The 14,393-nt window shown below is 47.8% G+C and overlaps 1 protein-coding gene across 15 annotated transcripts in view; it reads right to left on the bottom strand.

Moving 5' to 3' along the window:
• Nucleotides 1-762: 762 nt before the first annotated feature.
• Tpm3 (tropomyosin 3) overlaps nt 763-14,393 on the bottom strand; it is a 26,162-nt gene continuing 12,531 nt past the window's right edge. For 4 of the 15 annotated variants that reach the window (XM_050166365.1, XM_050166368.1, XM_050166380.1 and 1 more), the window contains 5 exons: nt 13,652-13,772; nt 13,486-13,556; nt 12,794-12,869; nt 11,395-11,527; nt 763-2,075 (listed from right to left, as the gene is read on the bottom strand). In XM_050166365.1, coding sequence (XP_050022322.1) covers nt 1,993-2,075; nt 11,395-11,527; nt 12,794-12,869; nt 13,486-13,556; nt 13,652-13,772 — 484 coding nt within the window. In that variant the 3' untranslated portion in view covers nt 763-1,992. The other 11 variants (XM_050166366.1, XM_050166369.1, XM_050166373.1 and 8 more) reach the window with 7 other exon arrangements.

The following is a 14,393-nucleotide window of genomic DNA, read 5'->3' as shown; positions in this document are numbered from 1 at the left end:
TAGCCACAAACTCAAAAATCTGCCTGCCTCTTGAGTGCTGAGACTTAAAGGTATGTACCACTGATAAGCTTATTTTAATTTTATGAATTATGTCTGTGTGTGAGCTTTCCGAGTGTAAGTGGGACACACGTGCAGAAGCCCTCGGACACCTGGAACTGGAGTGACAGAGTCAAGTCACCACTGATGCTGGCGACCCCCTCCAGCCGCCCCCCCCCCCAAGGAGATGCTCCCAATTCCCAGGCCACCTCTACAGCACATTGTGTTTTTGGAGATGAGTCTTTATTTTTTTCAAGACAGGGTTTCTGTGTAGTCCTGGCTGTCCAGTAACTTGTTCTATAGACCAGGCTGGCCTGAAATTCAAGAGATCCAACCATCTCTGCCTCTTGAGTACTAGAACTAAAGGCACATAACACCATGTCTGATCATTTGAGACAGGGTCTAAATGGAACTTGAAGCTTATTGATTTGGCCACTGGCTGGGGAGCATGGCCTAGGGATGTTCCTGTCTCTGCCTGGCTGGCGGGCTGGGGCTGTGGATGACGCCCCAGAGAGGAAGTCCTCACACCTAGGAGAGCGCTCTTCCATGGGTGCCATCTCCCTAATCCTAGTCACACTCTGAGCCTGTTTGTACTTTTGTCTGTTTCCAGTGTGTGTGCTGTGTTAAATCCTGAGGCTTTCAGGCACGAAGACCTGACTTTTTAGCCCGGTCTGTGGAGCCCTGGAGAGGAGAAAGCACACTTGGTTTAACAGAGTCAAGTCGGTCTGAGGGTTGAAGGACTGGTTCTTTATTTCAAAATGTCACGTGTTGATATTCAGTATCAAAACAGTTGCACTATGGGGTTCTCTCTGGACAGGAGTACAAACAAGCCAGTAAGCTGCAGCATGTCCACCCGGAACAGGCCTTGAAGCGACTGCCTGAACAAGGCGACTGGGCGGGGACACTCGAAAGATCGGCACACCGCCAGCCCACAGACCGCAAAGGATTCTCACAGCCAATGGGTTGACTAAGATAACAAGTCCCCAAAAGCAAAATTTCAAAATAATATAAAATTTAAAAAGTTTTTTACATAAGCTATTCAAGATTCCTCCAGCACTGGCTGATACGAAGCACAATGAGATGGCACTTTAAGAGACAGCAGCTTCGGGAAAGGCAATGAGATGATGTCCACACGGCTAAATCAGTGGCACGAACATAATCTTCCTTTTCTTTCTCCCTCGGGGCAGGTGAACACTAAGGGGCAGCATGATCCATGTGAGCAGTTAGGAAGGGGCGGAGGGGAGACCAGTGGGTCTGGGGCCACACAGTAGCATGCTTGCCTGGCATGCACAAGGCCTGGGGGTGGGGCATCGCAGATGCCTCACCGGCTCATTTGGTCACGACTGATGGAAAAAGTAAAACATAAAAAACAAGGTTAAAGTTGTTCAAAGATATCAAAGATGGAACGAACCTTCACAGCCCGGAAGAGTTTTTTGTTTCTGGCTAACTTCCTAGAATTCCCTGTTGTTTGTCTAGGACTTGGTGCAGAGAACTGAGGTGTCCCACAGTGGAACCTGCTGGGCTCTGCTGGCTGTCCTGTGTTCCTCCTCTATGGAGAGAGCAGTATCCATTAGGCTGGCATGTCACCTTCCAACAGTGTCAAGGAACTGGGCTGCTGCTCCAAGCTGTGGAAGCGCTTGGAATGTTACTATGGTCGCTAAGACAAAAGGAATCACAATGTGCAGATCAAGTGCACTGAAGACAAATGCATTGTGCTCGCACTCCCTTAAATATTGTTCCCAAAGGTGCTCAGCCCCTCCAGCTGGGAACTCTGGGAAGAGGCTGACACAGTTTTATGAAAAAGACATGAAGGGTAGAGGGGTGGCAGGAGGGAAAGCAGCCTTCAGTTAAAAAGATCAGCCCTGGGTTTCAAGGTCAGCTTCAGGCAGGCTGGCCTCAGGCGGAGTCAGGGTCAGAGGGAGGAGCGGTGGCAGGGCGGGGACTAGGGGGCACGCTCTACATCTCGTTCAGGTCCAGCAGGGTCTGGTCCAGCATCCTTTGTGTACAGAGGTGTTCCTCTTTGGTGCACTTCAGCTTATCTAGTGGGAACAGAGAGGAATTACACAAAGTCAGTTTCGAGCTCTCCCTATTCTGAGACTTGCGCCAGGCGCACGGAAGCTATAGAAGGCAGCTATGGCATCGCTGGGTTCTGTGGGGACTCTGGCATACCTACTGAAGCAGAGGCGTTTCTCTGCTGCCTGGGGGAGGGAACTGGGGCTTGTCGGCCATTCCCTCTCCCTCCCACACGTCTCCACAGAATCAGGCAAAAGCACCAGGCACCCACTCTGCCCACAGGTCAGTATCTCCTTGAAATGTCACACTAGAGCGTGACTGCTGAGGATGAGGACAAACACCAATACCTCAGTAACGAGCACAGGAAGATCCCCCTGCGGTAGGTACTTTCTCCACAGAGCAGGGAGACGGGGGTCCTCAGGCTTAAGTCAAGAATACTACCCAGACACCACACATTCTTGCGAGCAAAGCCCCATTGAGATTTCAGCAGAGGCATCAACAGAGTAGGCCCCAGACAGTGATATACAATGAAACCCAGAAGCAGCAAGAAGGAGGAAACTATCAGGAAGAGAGCCAGCGGTAGGACAGCAAGCAGTTAACCTGCAGGTAACAATGGCGCTTCACGGAAGGGAGGAAAACTCGCAGATCAGTGACGCTCATGCTACGCACCCTTCCTTCCCACCCGTTTCCACCCAGTCAGAAGAGCCCATCTCTGGGCCTGAAGATGAAGCAGCTACAACATCTTGTCAAGTCAGTCTTTTTATTGTTAGAAAATATCCATGCAAAAGTGCCAACCCTAAAGCGGGCGCACAGGGGAGAAAGCTGCAGCTGGGGCTTCCCAAGTCCCCACTAAGTTTCCAGGCCCCTTCCTTCATCATCTACAATTTCTCCTAAAATAGAGAATTGCAGCTTCATGGGGGCTGTCAGGAAATGAACAGTATTCTAACTGCCCTCAATAAAAACTAACTTGCTCAGGGCAAAACAATAACTTTTTAAAAAGACAATCAGCTTTTTGCTGGGGTCCAGGTCAGTGGTGTGGGTTTACTGGGCACAGGGAGCCCTGCCCATCAGTCACACAGATCATGCAGCGTTAGCTTCAGTTCATTAGAAAGCAGGCGGTTTCGCTCAAGTTGGCTGTAGAGACGCTCTGCAGCAGCAACAGAGAAGAGGGAAGAGGAAAGGAGGAACAGGAGGAGAGAGAGAAAAGGGGAGGTTAGTACAAGGCCGAGGCAAGTGTGTCTTTCAGCTAGATGGTCTATGTAACATGCACCGTGTGGCAGGAGGACATGGGGACTCGGCAGGAAGAGTCAGGCAGTTGGTGGAATGACCAGCTGTAGGGCCATTCTGAATGTTAAAACAATCCGTTCCCATGATTTGTCCCCTGGGCTAAGACAGTCACAAGGCAGATATAGTGAGCTTACAAAGAGCCATTCAGCCACGAGGGGTTGGAAAAACCAATGGCAATACCTCACTTTCCCAGGTCAGAGGATTCAATACAACACCATGCTTAACTATCGCACCCAGTCGATCCTTCATTTTCAAATGCTTCTTACTGCCGTGTTATTTACCAGACACATCCTCAAGTCGTCCCCAACTCACGTTCGGGTCTCCCTTTTATATAAGAAATTTGGCCTATTAGGGTCACCAGGATATGCAGCAGTCAAAAGGACATCAGCCAATTATAAGTACTGTAGAGGCTGCTCTTCCAAAGGACCTGGGTTCCTTTGGAACCCAGCACCAACATAGCAGCTCACAACAACCTGGAACTCTAATTCCAGGGAATCCAATGCCCTTATCCGACCTCTGCAGGCACCAGGCATGCATGTGGCGCACACACATACAGGCAGGCAAAACACCCACACAAAGCAGTCTGTTACAATTAATCTAAAGAATAATCACACTATCTCCTTGGTCAGGGTGCTCATGATTCTAATTCAGGCCAGGGACAAGAGGGGGAAGCCTAGGCTAGGGAGAAAATTTTAGCTTTCCATCTTGCTTTGAATATTAATGTGAAGTCCAGCGCTATGTATTTCAATCTTAAGAAAACAAAGGAACTCCAGTTTTCATAGGCAACAGCTACTCATCAGTGGCTAGACTCCTTAGCTGCTATGTTTTCACCTCAAAGTGAAAACATTACTCAGGTGAACACTTAACCAGTGCTCAGACCCCCCCCTGCCTTCCTCAGAGTACATCTTAAGAAATGAAGATTTTCGTCCCCACTCCACCCCCCTAAGGAGATAAGATTTTGCTCACTGGTTTGTCTCAAACTTGATTTTGCAGCTGTGGCCTCCCAGATGACTGGGATTAAAGGTATGCGCGCACCCCCCCCCCCCCCCCCCCCCGCCCCAAGCTATAGATGCATCTTAAACACAGGTAACAAGAGTTTGGCAATGCGAAAGCTCAATTATTCTTGGGCCACCCTTCTATCAGTCTCTGCAGTTCAGGTTATTTTATTTATTTATTTTTGCAGCCCTGGATGTTCTGGAACTCACCATGTAGACCAGGATGGCCTCAAACTCAGATCTGCCTGCCTCTGCCTCCTGAGTGCTGGGATTAAAGGTGTGTGCCACCATGCCTGGCTCAGAAGTTCCAAATTTTAAGTTCAACTTCCTGTTTCGATGTGAGACAAGGTCTTAGTTTAGAAACAGGCCTTGCTCTCTTGCTGGGACTGACTGTGTGGACGAAGTGCTCAGCCAAAGCAGAGGGTCTTAGAAAGCTGCACCGTCCCTCCTCCCTCCCAGGAAACGTGGGAATGTGTACAGGTATGTTTCAAAGGCTCTGTTTTGCTGAGAGACTGTATTTCAGACTGGCTTCAAACTTGTGGGCCCCTCCTCCCTCTGCCTTCCAATTACTTTTAATTAATGTGAATTTTAAATAATACATGTATATCTTTAATTATAGATGTGTGCCTCTATGCCTGGCTATGCAGAGTGATAGTGACAGAAGGTCAGAGGGCAGCAATATGCTAACGTGCAGAATCTTCCTGTGGACAATTACCCTTACGTGACAGACAGGAGTGGTCAGTAGGCTCCACGAGGCTTGGTGTTGGTGTCTGAGACACGCCTGACAAGTAGCAAGCCCTCCAACCCAAAAGCTCTCACCTCTCAAGCTGGTTTACTACGGATATTTCCCATTCTAGATTGAGTCCCACGCCTGGCTTGGGAAAGAGCGGCAGTGCCTACCAGTCGTCCTCTGACCTCCGTATCTGCATATGCCCGCAGCACCCACTCATATAGTGCATGTGATTTATCCCAGGGAGCTGCAGTGTGGCTATTCCTGAGGAGGAATGACGTGACATCCACCGCTAGGTGACAGAAGCCCGAGCATGTTTGTGGCAACAAGGGAGGAGTAAACCAACTGCCCACTGCCTGAGGGGCCAAGTCCTTTCTTCCTTGGCCCCAGCAAGAACCTGGATGAGAGCTGTGACAGGAGACTTCGAAAGAAAGGAAACAACCCAGCACGGCCCTGCAGTGGCTCACACTTCCTGAAGATGGCTTCACTTTTCTTGTAAAGAACCCACCAATGGGGTGAGGCAGGAGCCCACAGGAAGCAAAGAACAGTTCCCTAGCTCACTCTTCTGCTCTTTAAATGGTGCTTGGGGTTGATTCTAGGATCCTGCAGACACACTAGGCAAACAATCTATTATTTAGTGGTACACTAAATAAGCCCCAGCCTGCTTTTAACTTATTCTGAAACAAGGTCTTACTACATTCTCAGCCTGATACTAAATGTCTGTAACCGCTGAGCAATAGTTATCCCGTCACTGCAATGACTTAAATGGAAATGAATTTTATTCAGTTACAAATACTAAAACTGGACTCCTAGCCTTTCCACAAGACATGTTTAAGAGTCAAAGAAGCAAGTGACTATCACACTATAATCAGTGCCCAAATTCTAAACATTCTCTCCTGTCTCTTGAATGTGTTATCTCCTTGCCCTTGACCTTAAGGCTCAAAACAGACCCTCAAATTCCTAAAGCAGCAGGGTTACTGTGCTTCTAGGTCTGTCTGCTGAAGGTCAAAAGCCACCAGCCCTGAGCCACTCTCCTTCCTCCCACAGTACAAACAAGTTCACTTGGCTTCCTGCCAGCTAAGCTTCCCCACACCTCCATGTGGGGGTTTCTGGCAGTCCTGGACCTCGCTCTACAGACTGGCCAAGCCTCTCTTTAATTATTCCTTTTCACACCTGCAGTTGTTGATTCTGTTGTTCTGTTTTTTGTGTGTGTGTGAGACAGGGTCTCTCTATGGAGCCCAGGCTGTCCTCAAACTCACGGAGATCCTCCTGCCTCTGCCTGAGTGCGGGGGATTTAAAAGGTGCGCGCTCTGACTGGCACCTGTACATGTTCTTTATGGTTGTGAGGTGTATTACTTAAGCTGTAATCCCTCTAGATTCCAAAATCTCTCCTATCCTCTCCTTCCAGCTTCGGGAATCTTGTTTGCACCTGCGCACATTTCCGGGTCACCCCTGAACCAGGATGTCACCTCCTTATGCCTTCAACACCATCAGGTTTTTGGTACCAAACTCAGTAACTGAACTTTACTTCCACACACTCAGCTGTGAGGCCCTGAAGTGTCCATCTCACCAGCAGGGCTGCACATGCCTGGAACCCAGCATCCGAGGACTGTCGAGATGCTAGCAGATGAATAAGAAGGCAGCTTCAGTGTCAGCTTCCTCCCATTACCACTGGAGCACAAGTCCCAGTCACCCCAGTCACTGCAGCCTCACCTATTACTTCCTAAAGCACGGCATATCCACGGCTAATGGTGTGTGCCCTCATGGCATGCCTGCGTGGACTTTAAAGAACACATGCTCCAAGAGTGATTTTGAAGAGAACGTGACAGTGACCACAGAAACTGATATGCAAATGTCTGCAACTTGGGGCCGGCACATTCTGCTAATGTGTTCTCACTCCAATATACTCACACACATATATAAACACAAATAGACTAATTTTTAATTGGAAAAGTTAGTTTTTGTTTTTCAAGACAGAGTCTCACCAGAGATCCAATGCTAGGATTAAAGGTACAGAACAGCACACCCCGCCTTGTGGATTTTGATTCAGGGTCTTGTTACATAGTTTGATGTGGCCTTGAAGCTTCCTTTATTTATTTATCTGTGTGTACATTGGTGTTTTGCCTGCAGGTACGTCTGTGTTACTGCCACACGGGTGCTGGGGAGTGAACCCAGTTCTCTGGAAGAGCCATCTCTCCAACCCATTTTAACAGATTTGGTCTTTTTTTTTTTTTTTTTCAGAGATAGGATTTCTCTGTGTAGTACTGGCTGTCCAGAAACTCATTCAGGCTGGCCTTGAACTCAAAGAGATCTGCTTCCCTCTGGTGTGTTGGGATTACAGGCTTGCCCAGATTCAATCTTCTCCTAGCTTTTAGATGAACTCTTCTAAGGAGAGAGGTGTACACATATTCACACACCACCATGGCATTTCCATCTCCTGTCCAACCACAAAGCTTCCCAGCAGCACTTTTAGCAAATCTGCCTCCCAAATCTCCCTTTGCAGCTGCTTTGTCTTTCCCTAGCTCTGTGTGTGTGTGTGTTGAAGCTTGTTTCTGCTCATTATAAATCAGTCTTGAGGCTGGTAGTTCAGAGGTAAAGGCTGTGTTCAGAATTCTTTATCACCAGACAACATGAACAAATCTCATCTAAATCTGGCACAGTGGTGGTGCAGGTCTTGGAAGGGCAGAGGCAGGACCGCCAGGAGCCCAAGAGCAGCTTGGGCACATACTATTCTAGGACAGCCTGGGCTAGTGCAAAACTATCTCAAAAATTCCAATTTGGCAGCAATCATGGAATCAGTCAGTGCCCCTCCCATTTAGCTCCCAAACTCTCCTATCTGCAGCTCGACTTTGGGCTTGTCCTCTCCCCTTAGAGGGTGCCGAGAGTTCCCCGTCCGGAGTTATTCGCCACCGGAACAGGGCAGCTAGACAACGTCAGTGCCTGCTTGACTAAGCCAACCTGTACCTCACTCTCCAAGGCCATGTGGCAGGAAGACAGTACAGGTAATGGGGTGTGCTTTGCTAGAGACTTAGACTAGGGAACACTTCTCCACCTGGCGCTATCTTTCCTTTCTCTTTCTTCCCTCCCCTCTTTCTTTGTAGTACTAGGGTTCAAGCTCAGCTTCATGCACACTGAGCGAGTGTTCTAAGAAAAATAAGTTTCTAATCCTGCTTTGATAAGAAACTGAAATACTATGCAACATTTATCTATAATGTCAAATGTATCTGCTGTATAGAACGAACTCTGAAGTGCTGACATTCAATTCTACATCAAATACCCAGAATTTCTCTAGTAGAAATTTAATAGTAAGTCATTATCCCCATGTGGACGTGACTGTCTTCATTTTTCCAATCGTCTATGTGTGTCCTGGTAATCTCCCATTAGAAGACAAAGCTGAACAAATGGTAGCAGCTCAAATAAGTGAGGGAGGCTTAAAGACGAAAGGTCATCTACTGAGAACTCAACCCGGCATGTTCCATGTTTAAATGTAAGAATGGATCACACAGAACACACATGTGCTCTGAGGACGTAATGTCTGAATCTTTAGCGAAAGGGTGGCATATTAGGAAATAATTCATTGGTCTGCTGACCATACTACATGGGAAAGGGGCCTAAAGAGGTGAAAATACTCCAGATTGACTGTTCAAGAACTCGGAAGTCAAAGGTGTGAGATGGCCATAAGGAGTAACATTAGACTTCCTGCCACGAGGAGCCTTTACCAGTTCACCACTGACAAGACTCCAGTCAGCAAGTTTAAGTGTCAGGAAGAAACACACGCACAAATGTAGCTTTGATTATACATCATCAGAATGCCCTTCCACCACACCCGCAGGGCTCCTCAACAGCTCTGGCAATAACAAGTGCAGGAGGGCATGAGGCTTCTGGCAGCTCATTTTAATTTGGGATGGGGGTGAAAGCAAATATGAAAATTGCTTTGTCCCCCCACCCCCAGCCCTAAGGCTTTGGGAACCAGCCAGGCTGACCCAAATGGAATCCAGAGCAAGTGGGGTGTTGGGTTCCCCAAGGAAAGTGGGCAGATCCAGAGCAGAGCAGAAACGGTGACATTTATCTGCACGGAAAAGGACACGCCAGGTGAGAAGGGCTCAGCTCAGGAGGAAGAAAAGGTAAGAGCGGCGAGAGCCAGACGCTTCAGGCTGCAATACTCAGCTACTTCTGGGTTAGTGGGCAGAAGAGGCAGATTAGCATTAGGGATCAGATAAAGCCCCCCAAAACTTTTGGTGCTGTTCACTGGTTGGCTTGCTTAGGGACTCAGCTCAATTCTTAAACTGGCTGCTTCTCATCCTAGTCACATTAGCGTTCATTTCAGGGTAGAAATCAGGGTTCGTGTGTATGTGTTCTTGTTTGTTTTTTTGAGATAGGGTCTCTATGTAACCCTGGCTGTTTTGGAACTTACTTTATAGACCAGGCTGTCCTAGAACTCAGAAATTTGCCTATGCCAGGATTAAAAGTTAACGCCACCACATCCATTCACTACATTAGGTGGCCTTGAACCTGCAGCAATCCTTCTGCCTTAGCATCTTGATCGCAAAGGTTACAGTTGTGTGTCACCACACCTAGCACCGGGAAAAAAAGTGAAAATGCAGTGCAAAGGAGAGCTGGGCACAATGGCACATGGCTGTGATCTTAGCGGTAAGGGGAGGTGGGCACACAATGGCACATGGCTGTGATCTTAGCGGTGAGAGCTGGGCACAATGGCACATGGTTGTGATCTTAGCGGTAAGGGGAGCTGGGCACAATGGCACACGGTTGTGATCTTAGCGGTAAGGGGAGCTGGGCACATAGCACATGGCTGTGATCTTAGCTGTAAAGTTAAGTCAGAAAAATTGAGTTTGAGGTTAAGGTGGTTTTCAGAATTAGACCCTGTTAGAACTAGACGGACGAATGAGAGAACACAAATTATATTCAAGATTAGATGCCTCCCCAGGTTCTGCCAAACAAGTAAGCAGCACCAACGTTTAAGTGGGCGGAGGTTGCGATTCAAGGGCAAACCCAAGCACACTCTGAGCAGCAGCCTGCACCCTCACCCGAGCCAGGAAGCCAACCCCACACTGCTGCCTGATAGTTACATAGAGGTCATGTCATTGAGGGCGTGGTCCAGCTCGTCGCTAATGGCCTTGTACTTCAGTTTCTGGGCATAGAGCTCGTCTGGATAGGCACAGGAACCACGGGGATGATGGAGGGGACAAAGTGAAAGGTATCAGGAGCAGATGAAGAAAGGGAATCATTAGAAAATAGGAAAAAATGTGACAGTGGGTCTAAAACCAGGGAGGAGAAAGACAAAACTATTCTGGCAGCTGTGACTGGCCATTTTCAGTTGTGTGGGAATTCATCCAGCCAATAGCCTTTTAGATACCAGCCCATTAGGGCGTGGCCTAAGGTACTATAAGCACATCCCTTATGCCATTTGGCTTGGTTGGTGGTCGAGTTTGATGGTTCGGCTGGTAGCTCCTAGTGCCCACAGAGCAGAGGAATGTAGCGGCCTTCTTATTGAGTGTTCCCCAATAAACATGTTATCCTTAATCACTGGCTCTCATGAACTTCCTTTAATTATATGACATTCAGTCTACTTTTCCTCAACAGCCAACAGTTCTTCCTGCAGTCTCCAAGTGAGCGTATCAAGAACGGAGAGCCCGAGCGCAAGCCAGATACTACAGGCTCCCAGAGACTGCTCCCACCCAGTTCCGAACCAGCGGTAACACTGAAGGAAGACAGACAAGGGAGCAGGCACCTGCACAGGGCCACTTCTCTGTTTACTCAATGTGATCATTATTCATGGGCCCTTTGCTCCGCAGGCCGCCTCCTTGAGTCCTTCCCGAAAACAGCCAGTTACTAAGAACGTATCCAGGGAGTTCTCAAGGGAAAAGACCTGTTCCCCTCGGTTTGGACAAGCTGCCGAATGTCAACAAGAAGCTTTGAGGTTAGTCCTGGACAAGTGTCCTGCAACTTGAGTGATAAAAAGAGCTCCCAAAAGTGGTCACAGGGTGACATACAGGACTTCACTATCTCCTGAAAAATTCATGGCTTCCATTTCAATTAAGACTCAAGATTTAAGAATACTAAACTAGAGATAAAGATAGTCCTTCAATCTTTTCAAAGGAGAGACGGCAGATTCCAGAAATAGGTAAAGTCTTATTAAAGGAAAAGATTAAAAATCCAACTCTCAAGTTTGACCACTTTGCCTAGCTGCTATGACATAGGACAGGACACATCACAGCTTCCAAGTCACTACCAATTCCCTCGGACGAATGGAGAGAAGTCTCAAGATTAATGGGCCAGACCTTCCTCTTCCTCCTTCCCTCCCATGCTCCATACCTTCCAAGTCATCAATGGTCTTTTCCAGTTTGGCTACCGATCTTTCAGCAAACTCGGCACGGGTCTCTGCCTCCTTGAGTTTGTCAGTAAGAATCTTTATCTCCTCTTCATACTTTTCTTCTTTCTGAGAGTACTGTGAAGAGAAGAGGATACAAATGTCAGAGCAGAAAGGGTCTCAGACGGCAGCCAGGTTAATCTTGCATCAGTCACAGACATTCTCCTAGACTTGATTGATGTCAAACGCTCCAGGACCAGTGTTTAACAATAGGTCTCAAGACCCAGCCACTTCCACACACAAAACACGCAGAGTGAACTCTGCCAGGATCGTTTTTTGTTGACAGACCTAACTTTGATCTTATTTCTATCATCCCAAAGTGTTTGCCTTTGTCCAATTTAACCAGCAGGAATCCACGGCTGAAACATTCCTCCAGGATGCTACGCGGCAGCCATCTGTCCTGACTGCTGCTAGGTAGGTCTCGAGAGCTGGTGCTCTGCTGACCTCACCTCATTCTTCAAGTCCACACAGACCCTTTAACTGCCTTTTAGCACAGCACTATTGGTTGGAGGAGCACATGACTCCAGGCCCACACCAGACCACAAAGTTATTTGAACCTAAGCAGTGGAGGTAGATGGGAATTAGCATTAAACCTACAATCTGGATGGACAGAGGTGGGGAGAAACACGTCACAGGTTTATAAGGAATGGGTGTGTCTACTCTTTCACTAAGGGCAGGGCTGGGCCCAGGCCCCAAGCCTGTCATCTTCACAAACCAGCCCCTACCTTCTCCGCCTGAGCCTCAAGAGACTTGAGGTTGTTGGTGACATTCTTCAGCTCCTCCTCCAGCTCAGAACACTTACTGTGAATATTTTAAATACCGCAGGAGAGGAAAGGGGAAGAGGAAGAAATAAAAAAAGGAGAGAGACACACAGATGTGAATTGAACCTATGTGTAGAGAGTTGGACTGCATATCAAGGAAGAAAGTTTCTGGGGAACCTGAGCAAGCATCAGCCCACCTCCCTCTACCATGGAACATGTACAGCAGGAGCTGGCCCTTCTGTGCTCACAAGGTGTGGCTTTAAGAAAGAAACAACACTTGAGAGAAATCACTCACTACCAGAACAAGTTACATCTGCTCCTTGGGTGTGGAGGTAGGGACAGATGCCTAACCCAAACAACCCCCCAAGTCACCCAAGGGAGGCAGAGACCCTTGGGGGAGGCAGTGAAGCAACTAGGAAAGAAGAGGTAAGAGATGCAAGTAAGTGGGAAGGAATGGAGCATTCCATGAAGATGAGAAAGCACTCAACAAACCAGCTGGCGGAGGGGAGGCAGCTGCAAAACAAAACCAAACTCAAAACCGATACACACGCACGGAACCTCTCCGTGGGCTTATGGTTAGTACCTTTTCCTCAGCAGCACTCAGACACTCCAGGTTCTGGTCCATCAGCCCGATCTGCTCATCCATCTCTCGGCAACGGCTGTTAGTGACAGTCACGGGAATGGCACAAGCCAGGTTGTGGGGAAAAGGTTAAAAAAGGAACAGCACAAAAACAAGCCGCAAAATGGGGTGTGGGAGTGGGTAAAAATAAACAGATGGGAGGAAAACACCACATGTCATGATATGTCATGTCTGAAGAGGAGCAGCAAGGCAAGCACACATATAGTCATCCATGCTGACTGTTACACAAGGCCACGCTGGCACCAATGGGCAGAAGGTGATTTCTCTAAAGCCTTTGCTCTCAAGTTCCCAGGCAGATTGGCAAAGTGATAAAAACAGAGACCAGGTCTGAAGTCAGTACAGGCCAAGGGAGAAGAGATTGCAGGTGGAAGGACCCAACAGGATCTTCCTATTAGCTGTATGCCATATTATTCTCAAGCTCCCCTCAATGTGAGAATCTTCCCAAGAATAAGCAAGCCTTGTTACCAGTTACTAGTCAAGAGGAGAAAAAGCCCAAAGCCACTCTTAGAGGCTGAAGCACAAGCTGCGCCCCACCCCACCAGGCCTGTCTAACAAGGTCGAAGAATGCTAGTTTACTCAAATTAGTGCCCAAGCAGGGAGAACAGTCTGACAAGATCTGGAGACAAAATACTCACGACTCTGCCAGCTCAGCCCGTTCCTCTGTGCGTTCCAAATCTCCTTCAATAATCACCAACTTACGAGCCACCTGTAAGAAGAGGCTGGTACAGCTCAAGCGAGCAAGGGCAATACCCTTTCCCGACTGTCTTTGCAGAGGCTGCGAGTCACTGCAGAGGGCCTCACCTCTTCATACTTCCTGTCTGCCTCTTCGGCAATGTGCTGCTTTGCTTCCTTTAGCTGGATCTCCTGAAGTTCCATCTTCTCTTCATCTTTTAGAGCTCGGTTTTCAATCACCTTCATACCTCTGCCAGAAACAGGACGAGTACAGCAATGACACCAAGGTGTGTGTCCAGCTCCATGCCAACGACTCAAAAATCACACCCTTTTAAAGTTCATTTTTGTTTGCCACTCAAATGGAAATTTAATAGCACTTGAGTGCCTGTACCATTTAATTAAAGTTTTTTTTTTCTTTTCAGTTTTTTTCTGTGTAGTCCTGGCTGCCCTTAAATTCAGAGATCCAACTGCCTCTGCCCTCAGTGCTGAGATTAAAGGCATTTGCCACCACTGCCTGGTTAAAATTTTTTTCTTATAAAACAAAACAAAACAAAAGATAATGCAAAGGACTTCACAATAAAGCAGGTGCCTAGCAAGTACAAGGTCCAGTTCAACTCCTACATGAAGCAGATACTAGTAACACACAAATCACTACCATTTAAAAGTAGACCTCGGGACTGGGAATACAACTCAGTGCTAGAGAACTGTTCAAGCTGCAAAAACAAAAACGAGTTTAGAACAGGATGTGGTAGCACAGGCCTGTCATACCAGCACTTGGAAAGTGGAAGTGGGAGGATCAAGAGTCTAAAGCCAGTCTGAGCTACAAGAGACCATGCATGTCTCAAAAAAAAAAAAAAAAAAAAAACCCAAA

Source organism: Alexandromys fortis, unplaced genomic scaffold (genome assembly GCF_014885135.2).
Source record: "Alexandromys fortis isolate MF-2015 unplaced genomic scaffold, M_Fortis_MF-2015_v1.1 scaffold_152, whole genome shotgun sequence".
NCBI lineage: Eukaryota > Metazoa > Chordata > Mammalia > Rodentia > Cricetidae > Alexandromys > Alexandromys fortis.
Note: the sequence above shows the minus strand (reverse complement) of the source record. Positions and strands in the feature narration are given on the sequence as shown.